This window comes from Crassostrea angulata, chromosome 4, assembly GCF_025612915.1.
Source record: "Crassostrea angulata isolate pt1a10 chromosome 4, ASM2561291v2, whole genome shotgun sequence".
In the NCBI taxonomy this organism is placed as follows: domain Eukaryota; kingdom Metazoa; phylum Mollusca; class Bivalvia; order Ostreida; family Ostreidae; genus Magallana; species Magallana angulata.
In genome coordinates, this window is record NC_069114.1 from 6,847,208 (window position 1) to 6,862,268 (window position 15,061).

General features: G+C 33.7%; 1 protein-coding gene and 1 long non-coding RNA gene across 3 annotated transcripts; one reads left to right on the plus strand and one right to left on the minus strand.

The window, feature by feature from the left end:
* Nucleotides 1-307: 307 nt before the first annotated feature.
* On the plus strand, nt 308-4,464 carry LOC128180817 (uncharacterized). The gene is made up of 2 exons (XR_008243259.1): nt 308-570; nt 4,294-4,464. It is a non-coding gene; the product is annotated as an uncharacterized LOC128180817 (long non-coding RNA).
* LOC128180809 (major facilitator superfamily domain-containing protein 10-like) lies at nt 1,367-15,059 on the minus strand. Of its 2 annotated transcripts, XM_052848962.1 has the most exons (14): nt 14,904-15,052; nt 14,101-14,190; nt 13,609-13,794; nt 12,963-13,059; nt 11,910-12,013; nt 11,432-11,590; nt 8,160-8,351; nt 7,788-7,884; nt 7,493-7,604; nt 7,147-7,202; nt 5,375-5,427; nt 4,812-4,902; nt 4,326-4,463; nt 1,367-3,187 (listed from the first exon to the last, which is right to left on the minus strand). In XM_052848962.1, the coding sequence occupies exons 3-14, from the start codon at nt 13,774-13,776 to the stop codon at nt 3,081-3,083; spliced, it is 1,374 nt and encodes a 457-aa protein (XP_052704922.1). In that variant the 5' UTR covers nt 13,777-13,794; nt 14,101-14,190; nt 14,904-15,052; the 3' UTR covers nt 1,367-3,080. The 2 variants fall into 2 exon arrangements, with proteins under 2 accessions (XP_052704922.1, XP_052704921.1); XM_052848961.1 differs by lacking the exon at nt 14,101-14,190 and having other exon boundaries at nt 14,904-15,059.
* Nucleotides 15,060-15,061: the final 2 nt, after the last annotated feature.

Sequence of the window (15,061 nt, forward strand, 5' to 3'; positions counted from 1 at the left end):
AGAGAGAGAGAGAGACAGACAGAGACAGAGACAGAGACAGAGACAGACAGACAGACTATATTGGGATGGGAAACGCATTCTTTTACTAAACATGTATGCATGTACATGTATCTTAACAGAAGGTTGTTTGTGAAATCATCAAAGTTCTCCTAATTCCGTATATTAAAGAACATTTTGTACAAAATTGTACATCTCAAGATCATTAAGAATTTCTGGTAATTTTGAAGATGTTATTCAAATTTCGATTCATTTATTTTTTCAAAGTGCATTGTTGGATTTTAACTTATTTTGACACCATACCGGTAAATTAAAATGAACTTTGTCTATTGTGCCACTGTTCAAACAATCTATGGAAAATAAAAAGAAATGGGGCATGTATTAAAAGTAACGATTCAACATTTCTTTTCCACTATCAATGATAAATTAGTTTAACGTTTGAAAAAATTTCTACCGGACTGCATCGCTGAAGGTATGCGTAATAACATTTCCAGACATCAACAGTTTCCAATTATTCCAGTTTGTCTTGACAACGGGGAAGCCGCCCTGAATTCAATGGTCCACAGCTGGGAGGTTGGTCCATACTTTCTTAACATCAATTCGTGTTGTTCGTAACATGTAAAGGCGTTTAAACAGCGAGCATAATACGAGTGAATGGAGAAAAAACCGACGAAGGTTTAAATCAACATTATAAAAGAATAAAGAATGCTGCAACGCATTATAAAACTCAAAGTATTACCCTTGCAAAACGAGGCTTTGAGAGAATATACATGACAAGAAGAAAGGTGAAAATCTCTCCATCACTCATACCTGACGTAATCTTATAGAAATGTACCGGTTACCAACAGGTAACGATAGAAATGCACCGGTACCTACAGGTATCGATAGACTACATGTATCGATAAAAATGTACGGGTACCTATACGTATATCGATAGAAATGTACCGGTACCTACAGGTATCTATAGAAATGTACCGGTACCTACAGGTATCTATAGAAATGTACAGGTACCTACAGGTATCTATAGAAATGTACAGGTACCTACAGGTATCTATAGAAATGTACAGGTACCTACAGGTATCGATAGATATGCACTGGTGTCTACAGATACCGAAAGAAATGTAGTGGTACCTACAGGTATCGATAAAAATATACTGGTACCCACAGGTGTTGATAGAAACGTACCGGTGCCTAAAAGAATTGCAGAGTTTACACCCAGCACCTGAAGCTCAGAGTCGGCTTAGCCCAGAAAAGGTCGTACATACTGGCTGGGGTTTGAGACATAACGTCTCCTGTTTTATGTATTGTAAATTTTAAGGCTTTTACAGACCTGTGGAACTTACGAAATTAAAAAAAAAAACTCCGGAAGCACTGTTAGTATAAAGACTTTAATTTGAAAGTAAAGCTTATAATAAAAACATTTTATGACCACATCCCAAACAATTTGGTACAAAAAAATTATAAATCAAAGAAAATCTAAAATCACAATTGTTATCAAATGAATGTATCAAATAATTAGGAAAAATATAATCATTAAACACATACACCTATCAAAGACTTTAACAAACAGCATCAAAATTCATTGCAGCAGTTATTCATCCATAGCACCATCTTAATATGCATATTCATTAACATCTTTATAGATATTAGCATAATCTTAAGTCACAGTGTACAATTCAAGTGCATATAAGTAATAACAGTAAAATATTTGCATTTTCCTAAATACAGACATAAATGTCATGTAAACTATGATCATAAAATATCAAAGAACCAACAATATAAAACTTACAAATAAAAAAATATCCATTTTCTTAAGTCAACCATAACAATTGAATACATTAATAGTTGTGATCACAAATACCTTGTCAACGGTTCAACTAAAGTTGAATGCTGAATTATTAATCTTAATCATATGCATCCAAATCAAAGGACATTCAAATTCTTCTTAATTAAAGTAAATTTGGATGATGTTTTAAATAAATGTGGTCTTTAAACGCAACTAACATAATGATTACAATTTAATTAAGCAAGAGTTATTTCCCTTATGCAGCCATGTCTGAGGACATCACTTTTATATTCTTTCATTATTCAAACAGTTCATAAGTTTTTAAGCAGGAACTGTAATGTACAGAATTTTTTTTTTTTAAATAAAGGTACTTTTACATAATCCTTAAATTTCCCTGGATTTTAGAGGATTCTCCATAAAAAATGACAGTCTGAGTACATATTTCAAGGAATTGAAAACCATGCCATGTTTGAGCCAGCAAAGTGTAACATGGTTCTCTGTGATAAAGGTAGGCTAAGAAAATTAATGCTGTACATAAGGATAAAAATAAATGCTAAATTCTAAAGAACTAATTAATTAGTCTAATCATGTACATGTAAATGAATAATGCATTAAGTACATTTCAAAATTCAGCAGCTTGATCTCATCTCTGATAAGCTGAGACACTTTGAACTGTTATCTACATCAATATAAGTGTTAACATGGTATATGGTGCATAAGACAACTTGTGGAAAAAAATAGACAAAGCCAACTATATTTAAATGAAAAAATAATGATTAGATTGATAATATCAATAAATTGTCTTGTAGAATTTTTTTTTCAATAAAAATGTGCGTTTACTTTTATTTCTTAAGTACATGGCAACAAAAAAAAATTAACCTAATAATGATCATCTTCTAAAAATATTGTTTTTTTTGAAATGCAGAAATTAATATTTACTAGAATGAATATTAATTCAATATAAAAAGTCTGTAAATGTTATCCCAACATTTGGTTTTGACAGTCATCACAACAAACATTTCTGATATTAGAAAATGCTGTCCATATGCTCTGGACAACATTTGATTTTTTTTCAATATGGAAAATGATTATATGATTTCATTGCAGTTTAATTTCATTATATATCCAATAAGAAACATTGTGACTAAACAAATATAAGCTGCTGACCAATCAAAGGAGTGTGTTAAAAGTTATGTGTAGTGGTCCAATCTTTCATACTGTTATATTGTACATGTATATAAGTAAGGATCTACTTTGCTGAAACATATAAATAGCCTCTGTCCAATCAGAAGCCTTGTTATGCAGAGTGGGAGGAGCCTTTGATCTTCCTGAGCATGATGTAAGGAATGATGAGAAGCACTGCCCCCGATATGTAGCAAACCTTGTCCCCACAGCTCCAATACACTGCAAAATAAACAAAGAACATATGATTCCCATACCTTTTCTATGGTGGCATATCTCTGCCCCTTGTGTGCAAGTTATTTTTCTACTAATTATGTCAACATACAAGATAAATATGTTGACATGCAAGATAGTTATGTCAACATGCAACATAACTATGTTGACATGCAAGAAAACTGCAATCAAATAAGAGTTATAAAAAATCTCAAATATCACACACGTGACATCCAAGATGCTAGATATGCTACCTATAGATGTCAACATGCAACTTATTTATGTTAACATGCAACTTCTTTATGTTAACATGCAACTTCTTTATATCAACATGCAACTTATTTATGTCAACATGCAACTTAGTTATGTTAACATGCAAGATAAATATGTTGACATGCAACATATTTATGTCGACATGCAACTAAGTTATGTTGACATACAACTTATAAGTTGCATGTCAACATATTTATCTTGCATGTAAACATAACTAAATAGCATGTCAACATATTTATCTCGCATGTAAACATAAGTAAGTTGCATGTTGACATAAATAAGTTGCATATCAGCATATTTATCTTGCATGTTAATAAAAATAAGTTGCATGTCGACATAAAAAGGTAGCATCTAGCATCTTGGATGTCACAGGTGGGCGATATTTAAATGTTTTTGAGATTTTGTAAAATTCTTTTCTAATTGCAATTTTCTTGCATGTCAACATAGTTATGTTGCATGTCAACATAATTATCTTGCATGTCAACATATTTATCTTGCATGTCGACATATTTGATAGAAAAATAACTTGCACACAAGGGGCAGAGATATGCCACCATACTTTTCATACATACAGGAAAAGAAGCTTACAGCTGAATGGCTTATGATTAATTCATTCTTACAGAGAAGTCATTTTTATTTCTCTCAGCTTAATAATGTAGCATACATTGTATGCAGAGTAAGTTAATTGGATATAACAAATTATCTCCATAAAATATCAAAGTTGTTTGTTCAAGTGAAAACCTTGCTAGGAGCATGTTTTTCAGTATCAAACAATTTCAAAAAATCATCACAGATTATATCTTTATTACATGTACTTAAACTGGTTTTTGTATGGTTTTCAGCCTTTTCAGTATCCTGAAATTTCATTGTTTACCTATGCTGGATAGGACCGGACCGAATGCCCTTGCCAGTGCCCCCAGGGACCGGAACACCCCCATCACCACCCCTTTCTGATTCGTGCCTCCAAATCCTGAGATCAGTGTGGTAAGACATGGCACCACTGTGGCTGATGCTGCAACACAAGATTATCATTACTATTGTACATTTTAAAATTTTTCTTCTGCAATTCATCCTTACTTATGATCATTTAGAATTTTTTTTTTTTAAAGATATTTTAAACTTCTGAAATAGTCTAGATAATTCAGTCTTTGCAAGCTAAGGATTTTAGTCGACTTTACTCTCATAAATGGAGTGGAATGGAACCATTCCAGATAATTCATGACAATGTACTACGAACATAGATGAAGCATTCTTTTTCAAATACAATAAAAATGGATGTAAAACAGATTTGACAAAAAGATGTTGCATGTTCTGATGACAGAGATTTGAATACTAGAGGGGAGGGAGAGATTCCACTTACCAAAAGCAAACAGAGTGAGACCAATGTACATCATGCTGGCACTGTGAGCGAAGGCCATGAATACAAAGGCTGGGATCAGGAGAGTCATACCCTGAAACAACAAATAACTTATATATATTTCAATTCACTGAAGTTCAATAAAAAATCGGCTTTAATACACATGATCTTGAAAATAATCGCATCAAACATGTTATTGTTTCAGAGGCAGGGATGAAATGACTCATATTCAGAACAGCAGTTAATTTCTAATAATAAGTAGCACTACTTAATATTTATAGATTTAAAAATTCAGCTGTAATATTTCACATGATCATGACAAATAATAGCATCAAACATGTTATTGTTTGGTACATGCATGACATTGTAGAGCATGAGATTAACTTGACAGTGTTATTGTCCTCCAACTGGAAGACTGGTGATAACAACCAGGACTATCAAAGACATAAGTCAGAAAACAAATGGACAAATGGTGACTGTTCCTGAAGGCTTATATCAGTAAAGATTCTGTAGAGGAATACAAACAGCAAATAATCTATCAATCAACAAGATCTGGGTCCACTCACCATGGTAGCTATCTTGACCTCTTTTCCTGCTGGTATTCTTCTGACATATCCCCCTGTTGAATGTTACAAAGATTATATGTACAAATGCTCGCATCAAGTTTTAATAAAGATAATTATACAGATCATAGTCAAAGAGTCCTGGATGGTCGTGGCCATTTTTAAACGATATGATTCTCCCAAAAATGAAGAGCTCAGTATAAAATTCAAATACTGTAAATTCCTTATTTTACGCGAGTACTTTAATTCCGCGATTCAATGCTTTTCCATTAAATCTTGAGAACATAAAATCGCGAATGCCGAAATTTTATCATACTAGTTTCATGTAGTTTACACATGTTCGAAAATTAAAAGCGAGATGGACTTCTCGTGATTTTACACGGATATTAATTCCTCGCGTTTAATAAGGAATTTACAGTATTCAATCTGAAATATCTGAATTTTTTCTTTACTAAATGATAGCTCTTAATAAACGTATCATATCTAAAAATATAGGAAAGATCTTATGATTACAATGTAATGTGTTGACCACCAAGCCCCCTCAGGAAACAATAATTTGCTATTACAATCAATTTGCATTTCAATTACAAAGTTTTTTTTTTTTTTATGAGTGATAAATTTTTGTGGTGTTCACAAGTACAAATACAAGTACATATGTAGAAAATAACTGTCATAACAATCACAAAAATTGTGAACCAATGTAACACTGCATGGCAATTTGTGAAATAATGTAACTGCTACATTGTTATAAAGAAAGGTTGGTTTTTAGTGTTTATTTTGAGTCAGACTTCATAAATCCAGTCTCAACAAACTGTTGCAGTAATTACATGCTCATAATACATAGTACATAAATATCTCATTTCTATATTGAAATCTAGTAAAAACTAATTGATAATGACCATTATTGAACATGTATTAAAATTTCTATTTTGAGGCTATTTAATATTACTATAATGTTTAGATCTTGATAACGTTTTACCTAAAAAATGTAGAAATGTATTAAAATTTCTATTATGAGGCTATACAATGTTGCTATTCTTTTTAACTCATACAAAACAATTATAGAGAGACACTAGACTTTGACCCGTGCGTGCACGGGTTGACATTGCATATTGGACATTTATGAAATAGATATATCGTAAACCGGGTCCGTAGGACATTTATCTTTTTAACGATAAAACATTCTATCTTCACTCTCCTATAATGTGAATTTTATGCATGGAATCAAATATTGTTTTGCGATCATGAAGACAAAAGTAAGTAATAAGTTGATATGTATATTTTCTGACTCTCATAAGAAATCATAAAATTAATATATATGAACAGAATATGTAGCAAATTCCAATGAACATTTACATGTATTTGTATTATCGTTTCTGAGTTTATTTATGCAAATATGATATTGTGGAAACATAAACTAATGACCCCTTTAGTATGAATGTATTGAGCACGCGCAAGATTGTATAATCCAAAAAATCTATATGATTTCCGGGATTTTTTAAGGAATTTTCGTTGATTATCAATTAGCAAAGCTTAACTGAGAAAAAATAAAAACAAATCGGTAATCTTCAAGTACCAATGATGTCTAAAATACATTAAACAAAAGACAGTACGCTTCCAAATTATCGGAATTAAAGCCCAAAAATTCGAGTCTATTATTTTAATATAGTAGTATAGATATGCACTTGGTTTATACATAATTATATTAGATGATGGAATTTCTGTAATTTTTTTTACCAGGTTCGACTATTTTTGACAGAAAAATCTTTACTTACCCTGCACAAGGGCCATAATTGTTCCCAGGAAGAAAAACATCTTTCCTTGCTGCATGCTGGATAAAAAATAAAAAAAGCCACCATAATTATAACTACTGTTACATAAAATAAAAGCTTATTCAAGTAATGCGATAACATTGTTTTTGGTCTTAGAAAAAGAAAGTGATGATAATAAGACAGAAGACTTGAAATCATGCAATAAAATGCAGATGTCTACAGTGACAGAAGAAGAAGAAGAAGAAGAAGAAGAAGAAGAAGAAGAAGATGATGATGATGATGAATAATGGGAAGAATTTAAGATACATGTAATTTTAGCAAAAGAAGTTGTAGAGAGAAGGTGTTTCACCTGTCATAGTTGAGCCTGTTGTGAGTGAGGAAGGTCAAGGTGAACTCGAGTCCTGAGTACAGCAGAAGATAGAGGAAATACACAGCTCCAATCTTCTGCATGGCAGACAAATCTGAAAAAATGTAAAAACTTATGTATAAAATAATAATTTTATCAAAATGGCTAAAAGATTTTAAAACTCTGATATTCTTCTTTATTGAAGGAAAAATGAAAAAAATAATTGGTGCATTACTTTGGATAAGTATTTACAGGAAACTAATTTTACTTGAATAAATAAATACTTTGCCTATCTCACCTCTTGCGGCCGTGTTTGTGACTGAGGAGAACCTGAAGAGGGACACTGGGTTGATAAGGTGGGAGGTATTCTGCCAGCCAGAGGAAATGGACTTAGCCTATATAAAACAAGGGAAACATCTCAAAAAAGGCTAGTTGGAACTTATTGTAAACACCGGTAGGTTTTTTTTTCAAGGGGATGGGATTTAATGTTACTTCTTAATGTTTAGCAATCAGTACGCATGTTCATACTAGTAAGCCAAGAAAATAGTTTATTGGTTCTCAGACCCTTGCTTACATCTAATTAAAGAATGGACAACTCCCAATGACATTCAAAAATACAACACTAATACAAATATTGGCAAGTTTTTCAATCAGATTCAAAATTATTTACCCGTTTATTATCTGGCAGTGTTTCTTTGAAGAACATGAGAACAAAAATAATATCTATCACAGCGAGAGCGAGAGCAAACAGGGCAGGGACCGTGTAGAAGACTTCCTGCTGGTCCCGGGCATAGCGTGAGAAAACGGCCCCAATGATTGGTCCAAAGACAAATCCGACAGAAAAAGCCACACCTACAAAGGCCTGAAAAAAAAAAATTTGTTAATATAGAAATACAGGAAATAGTGGAATTGTTTCATTATCATTGAAATATCTAAAACCACCTCCTTCATAAAAAAGTATTCATTAGACAAGTAGGTACATGTAAGAACAAAATCTTAATACATGTATATTATAATATGTCCATGACTTAGAGCAGAAAATTTAAAAATAAAAATCAGCACAAGGAATTTTTCAGATGTACCGGTGTCATATAATATTTTGAACCCCGCGATATATTGAACCCGGGTTCAAAATATCGCTGCGATATATTGAACCCCCCCATAAAATATTGAACCCGGGTTCAATATTTTATGGCCGCGATATTTTGAACCCCCCTCTATTTTTCATTGTTATTGGAGAGGGGGTTCAAAATATTATGGCTGCGATATATTGAACCCCCTACTTATTTCCAATTCCCATTAGAGAGGGGGTTCAAAATATTATGGCCGCGATATTTTGAACCCCCCTCTATTTTTCATTGGTATTGGAGAGGGGGTTCAAAATATTATGGCTGCGATATATTGAACCCCCAACCTTTTTCCAATTCCTATTGGAGAGGGGGTTCAAAATATTATGGCCGCGATATTTTGAACCCCCCTCTATTTTTCATTGGTATTGGAGAGGGGGTTCAAAATATTATGGCCGCGATATTTTAAACCCCCAATCTTTTTCCAATTCCTATTGGAGAGGGGGTTCAAAATATTATGGCAGCGATATATTGAACCCCCAACCTTTTTCCAATTCCTATTGGAGAGGGGGTTCAAAATATTATGGCCGCGACATTTTGAACCCCCCTCTATATTTCATTGGTATTGGAGAGGGGGTTCAAAATATTATGGCCGCGATATATTGAACCCCCTATTTTTCTCAAATTCCTATTGGAGAGGGGGTTCAAAATATTATGGCTGCCATATTTTGAACCCCCCTCCATTATTAATTGCTTTTGGATAGGGGGTTCAAAATGTTATGGCTGCGATATATTGAACCCCCTATATATTTTCCAATTCCCTTTGGAGAGGGGGTTCAAAATATTATGGCCGCGATATTTTGAACCCCCCTCTATTATTCATTGCTATTGGAGAGGGGGTTCAAAATATTATGGCTGCGATATATTGAACCCCTTTCCTTTTTCCAATTCCCATTGGAGAAGGGGTTCAAAATATTATGGCCGAGATATTTTCAACCCCCTCTATTTTTCATTGCTTTTGGATAGGGGGTTCAAAATATTATGGCTGCGATATATTGAACCCCCTACATATTTTTCAATTCCCATTGGAGAGGGGGTTCAAAATATTATGGCCGCGATATTTTGAACCCCCTTCTATTTTGCATTGGTATTGGAGAGGGGGTTCAAAATATTATGGCTGCGATATATTGAACCCCCTACCTTTTTCCAATTCCCATTGGATAGGGGGTTCACAATATTATTGCCGCGATATTTTGAACCCCCCTCTATTTTTCATTGCTATTTGAGAGGGGGTTCAAAATATTATGGCCGCGATATATTGAACCCCCAACCTATTTCCAATTTCCATTAGAGAGGGGTTTCAAAATATTATGGCAGCGATATTTTGAACCCCATACCTATTTCCAATTCCCATTGGAGAGGGGGTTCATAATTTTATGGCTGCGATATATTGAAAACCCTTCTTATCACTGGCTATTGGAGATCTAGGGGTTTCAAAATTTAATTGCTGTGAAATTTAATTATAAATAATAATGCCACCCTTCTTTTATTGCTTTTGACCCCCCCCCCCCCCAATCTTTTCTTCATGCATATACAGAATTCAAATTATTTTTTTTGGGGGGGGAGGGGGTAGATGGAAGGGGGGGGGGGGGTATAATTGTGCTTTTATTGTCAGTCCGTAATAAAACATATTATGAATGAAAATCATATTGTTTTTTGTGATTCTTTTTGTTACCAAGAAAATAGGGTATCCTTGGAGGTTACTCTAAATGGTAGTCCCCAGGTGGGAGAAAAGGGGGCTAACACCTGTGTACTGTGTATACACACCGGTGGTAGCTAGGTAAACATTAATTGGCTCCCTTATTAACTGACATCAGCCTGTAAAATATCCCTGTTATGTAATACAATTTGGGAATTGTGAGTTTCTACTGATCAATTCATTTGTGACCGCATCGGCCATGGACTTGGAAGAGTACCATGATAAGAAGGGTTTTCAATATATCGCAGCCATAATATTATGAACCCCCTCTCCAATGGGAATTGGAAATAGGTATGGGGTTCAAAATATCGCTGCCATAATATTTTGAACCCCCTCTCCGAAGGGAATTGGAAATAAGTAGGGGGTTCAATATATCGCAGCCATAATATTTTGAACCCCTTCTCTAATAGCAATAAAAAATAGAGGGGGGTTCAAAATGTCGCGGCCATAATATTTTGAACCCCCTCTCCAATGGGAATTGGAAATAGGTAGGGGGTTCAATATATCGCAGTCATAATATTTTGAACCCCCTCTCCAATAGCAAAAAAAAATAGAGGGGGATTCAAAATATCGCGGCCATAATATTTTGAACCCCCTCTCCAATGGGAATTGGAAATAGGTAGGGGGTTCAAAATATCGCAGCCATAATATTTTGAACCCCATCTCCAATGGGAATTGGAAATAAGTAGGGGATTCAAAATATCGCAGCCATAATATTTTGAACCCCCTCTCCAAAGGAAATTGGAAACAGTAGGGGGTTCAATATATCGCAGCCATAATATTTTGAACCCCCTCTCCAAGAGCAATGAAAATTCGATAGGGTTTCAAAATATCGCGGCCATAATATTTTGAACCCGGGGTTCAATATTTTATGGGGGGGTTCAATATATCGCAGCGATATTTTGAACCCGGGTTCATAATATCGCATAATATATTGAACCCGGGTTCAATATTTCGCGGTATCAAAATATTATATGACACCGGTATTGATGGCAACAGTAAATTATAACCTTAATTGTAAGTAATCTAATGTTGATCAACTGCACATACAAATTCCAATAGTTTTAGAAACACTACATAAATATTTAAAGGAATAAGATGTTTGTTACATCTTACCATGCCTTTTCCTCTTTTCTCCGGGGGGAATATGTCAGCTATGACCGCGGTAGATATACTGACATTCCCCTTACTGAGCCCCCCAATAATGCGGGCGATGACAAACAGGGTGAAGTTGTGAGAGACGGCCCACAGGGCATAGGAAGCAGCCACTCCTATCTGTGTACACAAAAATCATAATGAAAATCATAATTCGATCAAAGGAAAAATCTAATATGTTCATCTCTGTATAAAATGGAAATAAACCATATATTTCGTGGAAATAAGACATGACTAATTGTTTAAATCATAGGAATTTAGTAGTACAATGGAAATAAGACATGACTAATTGTTTAAATCACAGGAATTTAGCAGTACAATGCATATGTAGAAAAAAATTAATCACAGTAAAAATGAGTTAAATTTTTTAACATATTGAAAAAATTTATATCGTATTTATACACTGTATATTTATCAAATTATCATCATGAATTTTCACCATGGAAATGACAAGGACGGGTTTTCTTCCATAGACATCTGACGCCGCTCCCATTATGGGTGAGGCTAAAAACTGCAACATGGAGAAAAGGGACCCTATCACTCCTGTAAAGAGATTGTGTTTCATATCAGGTCGGCGTTCATATGGCATATTAAGCCAACTTATGATAAATAACATTTTTGTAATGTGCTTTGTGCATAACACAGTGTGCATTACCTTTTAGAAGAAATTTCAAAGAATAATTAAAATGAGGAGAAAATAAGGGGTATAAGATTAAATAAAATTCAAAAGTTATTTTCAAAAACATGGAGATGCGTGTGTTTTAATTCATGTCTTCAAAATGTGGACACACCAAACTACAATCCACAGAGCATTCAAGATGCCACATCAGATACCGTTAGTATGGTTATACATGTATCTTTAATATTAAAATGCTTCTTTATTTGATATAAAGATTAATGTTAAAATTCATCAGATAAAACACTAATGTATAAAAAATCAATGAAAGTGATCTTCTTCAATCAATTGGTATGTCGTACTTCATTAATCCATCAATCAATGTCACACTCGCTACATAGATTGTATAGATTAACTTTAAACCAGTTTTGATACATACCGTTACATGTAGCGAGAAATTTAAATGAAGGATTTAAGTTGGGGGGAATTATTGAAATTTATATGGTTGGGAATAGATATAGTGAAAATTAATTATATAGGTAACATACAATAAGTAAGAATATGATTGACTGCTCTACAAAATCTGATCATATATGGCTTTATCCCAACTCCCTTATTACACCGATTCTTATTCACAGCTACTGAGAACTTCATAGCTGACTCTGTGATTTTAAGGTACACCAACCCTCTGACAAGGACAATAACTCTAACTGCAATGAGTGACTCTCTTATAATGTCTCATGACAATGATCCCATCATGGTAAACTAAAAATGTATGTGCATGTCAAATATATATTAATTTTGATTTTTTAAAGCAAAATCACTGTACTGTAAAAGAACAAAATTGTATGTATAAATGAGCTGACTGTGACTTACCCCCGAAAAGGACCGAGTTCCATCGGGGGGTGTCAGGTGCCCCTACCAGCTCCCTGAAGCCTGTCACCGAGTCCTTGATGGATTGGTACAATGTGTCCTGTCAATCAAAATATCACAGAGTTACTGTATAGCTGTAAAATTACATTACAATCAAATGATCACAGAGTTACTGAAAAGCTGTAAAATTACATTACAATCAAAAGATCACAGAGTTACTGAAAAGCTGTAAAATTACATTACAATCAAAAGATCACAGTGTTACTAAGTAAACACAAAGTAAACGCAGAGAAGACACAGAGAGTAAACCGCGATCAAAAGTAGACTCATGAAAGCAGACTTTACATGTGTATTAGAATATACAAGGGGCAGGGCTTAAAGGTGTTAAGATGGTAAGATAAAAGAAAGGTCTGCTTCACACTTTAGTGAATAAAGCGGACCCCAAAAGCAAACCCTGAGTAAACCCAAAGTAAAACTGGAGTGGATACAATTTTTTAAAAAGCAGACCCCAAGTAAACCCTGAAAGTAAACCCGGGTTTAGTTGGGGTCTGCTCTGGTGTTGTTAAAGTTGAGTCTGGTCAGTACTGTAGCTAGACTACAATTTAATGTTTCATTTGTCAGATAAATAATTGGTTGAGCTGTGCCTGACCTGTTTAGTTCCATAGTAGTCCAGTATGGAGGGTAGGAGAGGAAGGATGAGGGTGAATCCCAGCAGGTCAATGACCAACGACAGGAAAACCACGTACAGGGTGCGGTTAGCTCCCCTCTCCGCATCAGAGGGGGCGCTTTTACCATTCTGCGTCTTTGTGGATGTCATGGTAGGTGCTTTTTTTCTCTATAAAATGAAATGATCATCATGAGCTATCTTTAGATAAAAGCAACTGAAAAGAAAAAATTAATTTGTTAATTGCATTGAATAAATATTGAAAGAGTTTGAAGAATATAAAAGTACAAAAGTACGTTTCACTTCTGAAAAAAATAATAAGCAAAGTATCTAGCTATATGAACCTTTATCAATTACACACAAAAATACAGCACTAGAATACATATATTACCAAAATTTCTCTTCGTCAACAAATGTCTGTCTTCCTGGATGAATGAATTAAGCCTCTCAAGCTAATCAGATATAAACTAGTCTTACAACTTTCACTACTCTGCTTTTAATACCAGCTTATTTGTTTCACATTTCCTTGAGCAAGGAAACAGATGTTAATCAAGGGTTGAAGCTTTCCTGTCAATTGTTAAATCAATAGGTGCTGACAGAAAACTGAAATCCTGACTAAATACCGCCTGTTTAATGTATATCCCCTTGGGCCATCATGTAAAGCATGATTTCATGACATCAAAATGTGCATTTTTTTTTTTTTTTACATTTTATTATATTTTAATTACATATTTGACAAAAAAATCACATTTTTGATCAATGGTATGCTTATCAATAAAGGTCATATAGAGTTTCATTTTCTCAATGCAATGTTCTTTAATACATAAGACAATTAACACTAAATCTTATAGATGTATACTTTTTAATAACGTCTTAATCAGGTCCTGTTAATTGTCATGGGTCATCCTTAATAAGTAAATGAATACTATTAATATCTATTTAACATGTAAAAGCTTTTGATAGATTTAAAAAAAAAAAAATCCAAAACCATTGATAGACTCTACTGTGATGTAAGTAATTATGATGTTCAAAAATTACATTTGTAATAATAGTAATAAATGTACTAATTCTATTAACATGAGCATTTATTAATTAATAATTTAATATACAAATCAAATCAGTAACAGCAAGTTTCACACGAAACATGCGCAATGGTTGAACATTTAACCTTTGATACTTATATCTGTATATTACAAAACTTCACAAGTTTGTTATAGTTCAAAGTTTATAACCCTTCCATATGGAGATTAAAAATTATCAAAAAAGAAATTTTTACTTACGCGTACACTACTGAGAGAAAACAACGATCCGCTCGACTGAGTACTAAATCATCATTGATAAGTCCAGTCAATATATAGAACTTTGTGTCTAATTAAGTAGCGACACTGGATGGCTAATCCATGCATGTGTTGTCAAACACGTCTCATCCTTTTCACTT

Coding starts and splice junctions, on each gene's coding strand:
- LOC128180809 (XM_052848961.1), bottom strand. CDS start 13,776: ATGACATCCACAAAGACGCAGAATGGTAAAAGCGCCCCCTCTGATGCG. Junction 7,885..8,159: donor CACTGCCAGATAATAAACGG/GTAAATAATTTT, acceptor TGTTTTATATAG/GCTAAGTCCATTTCCTCTGG. Junction 3,188..4,325: donor TCCGGTCCTATCCAGCATAG/GTAAACAATGAA, acceptor TTTATTTTGCAG/TGTATTGGAGCTGTGGGGAC.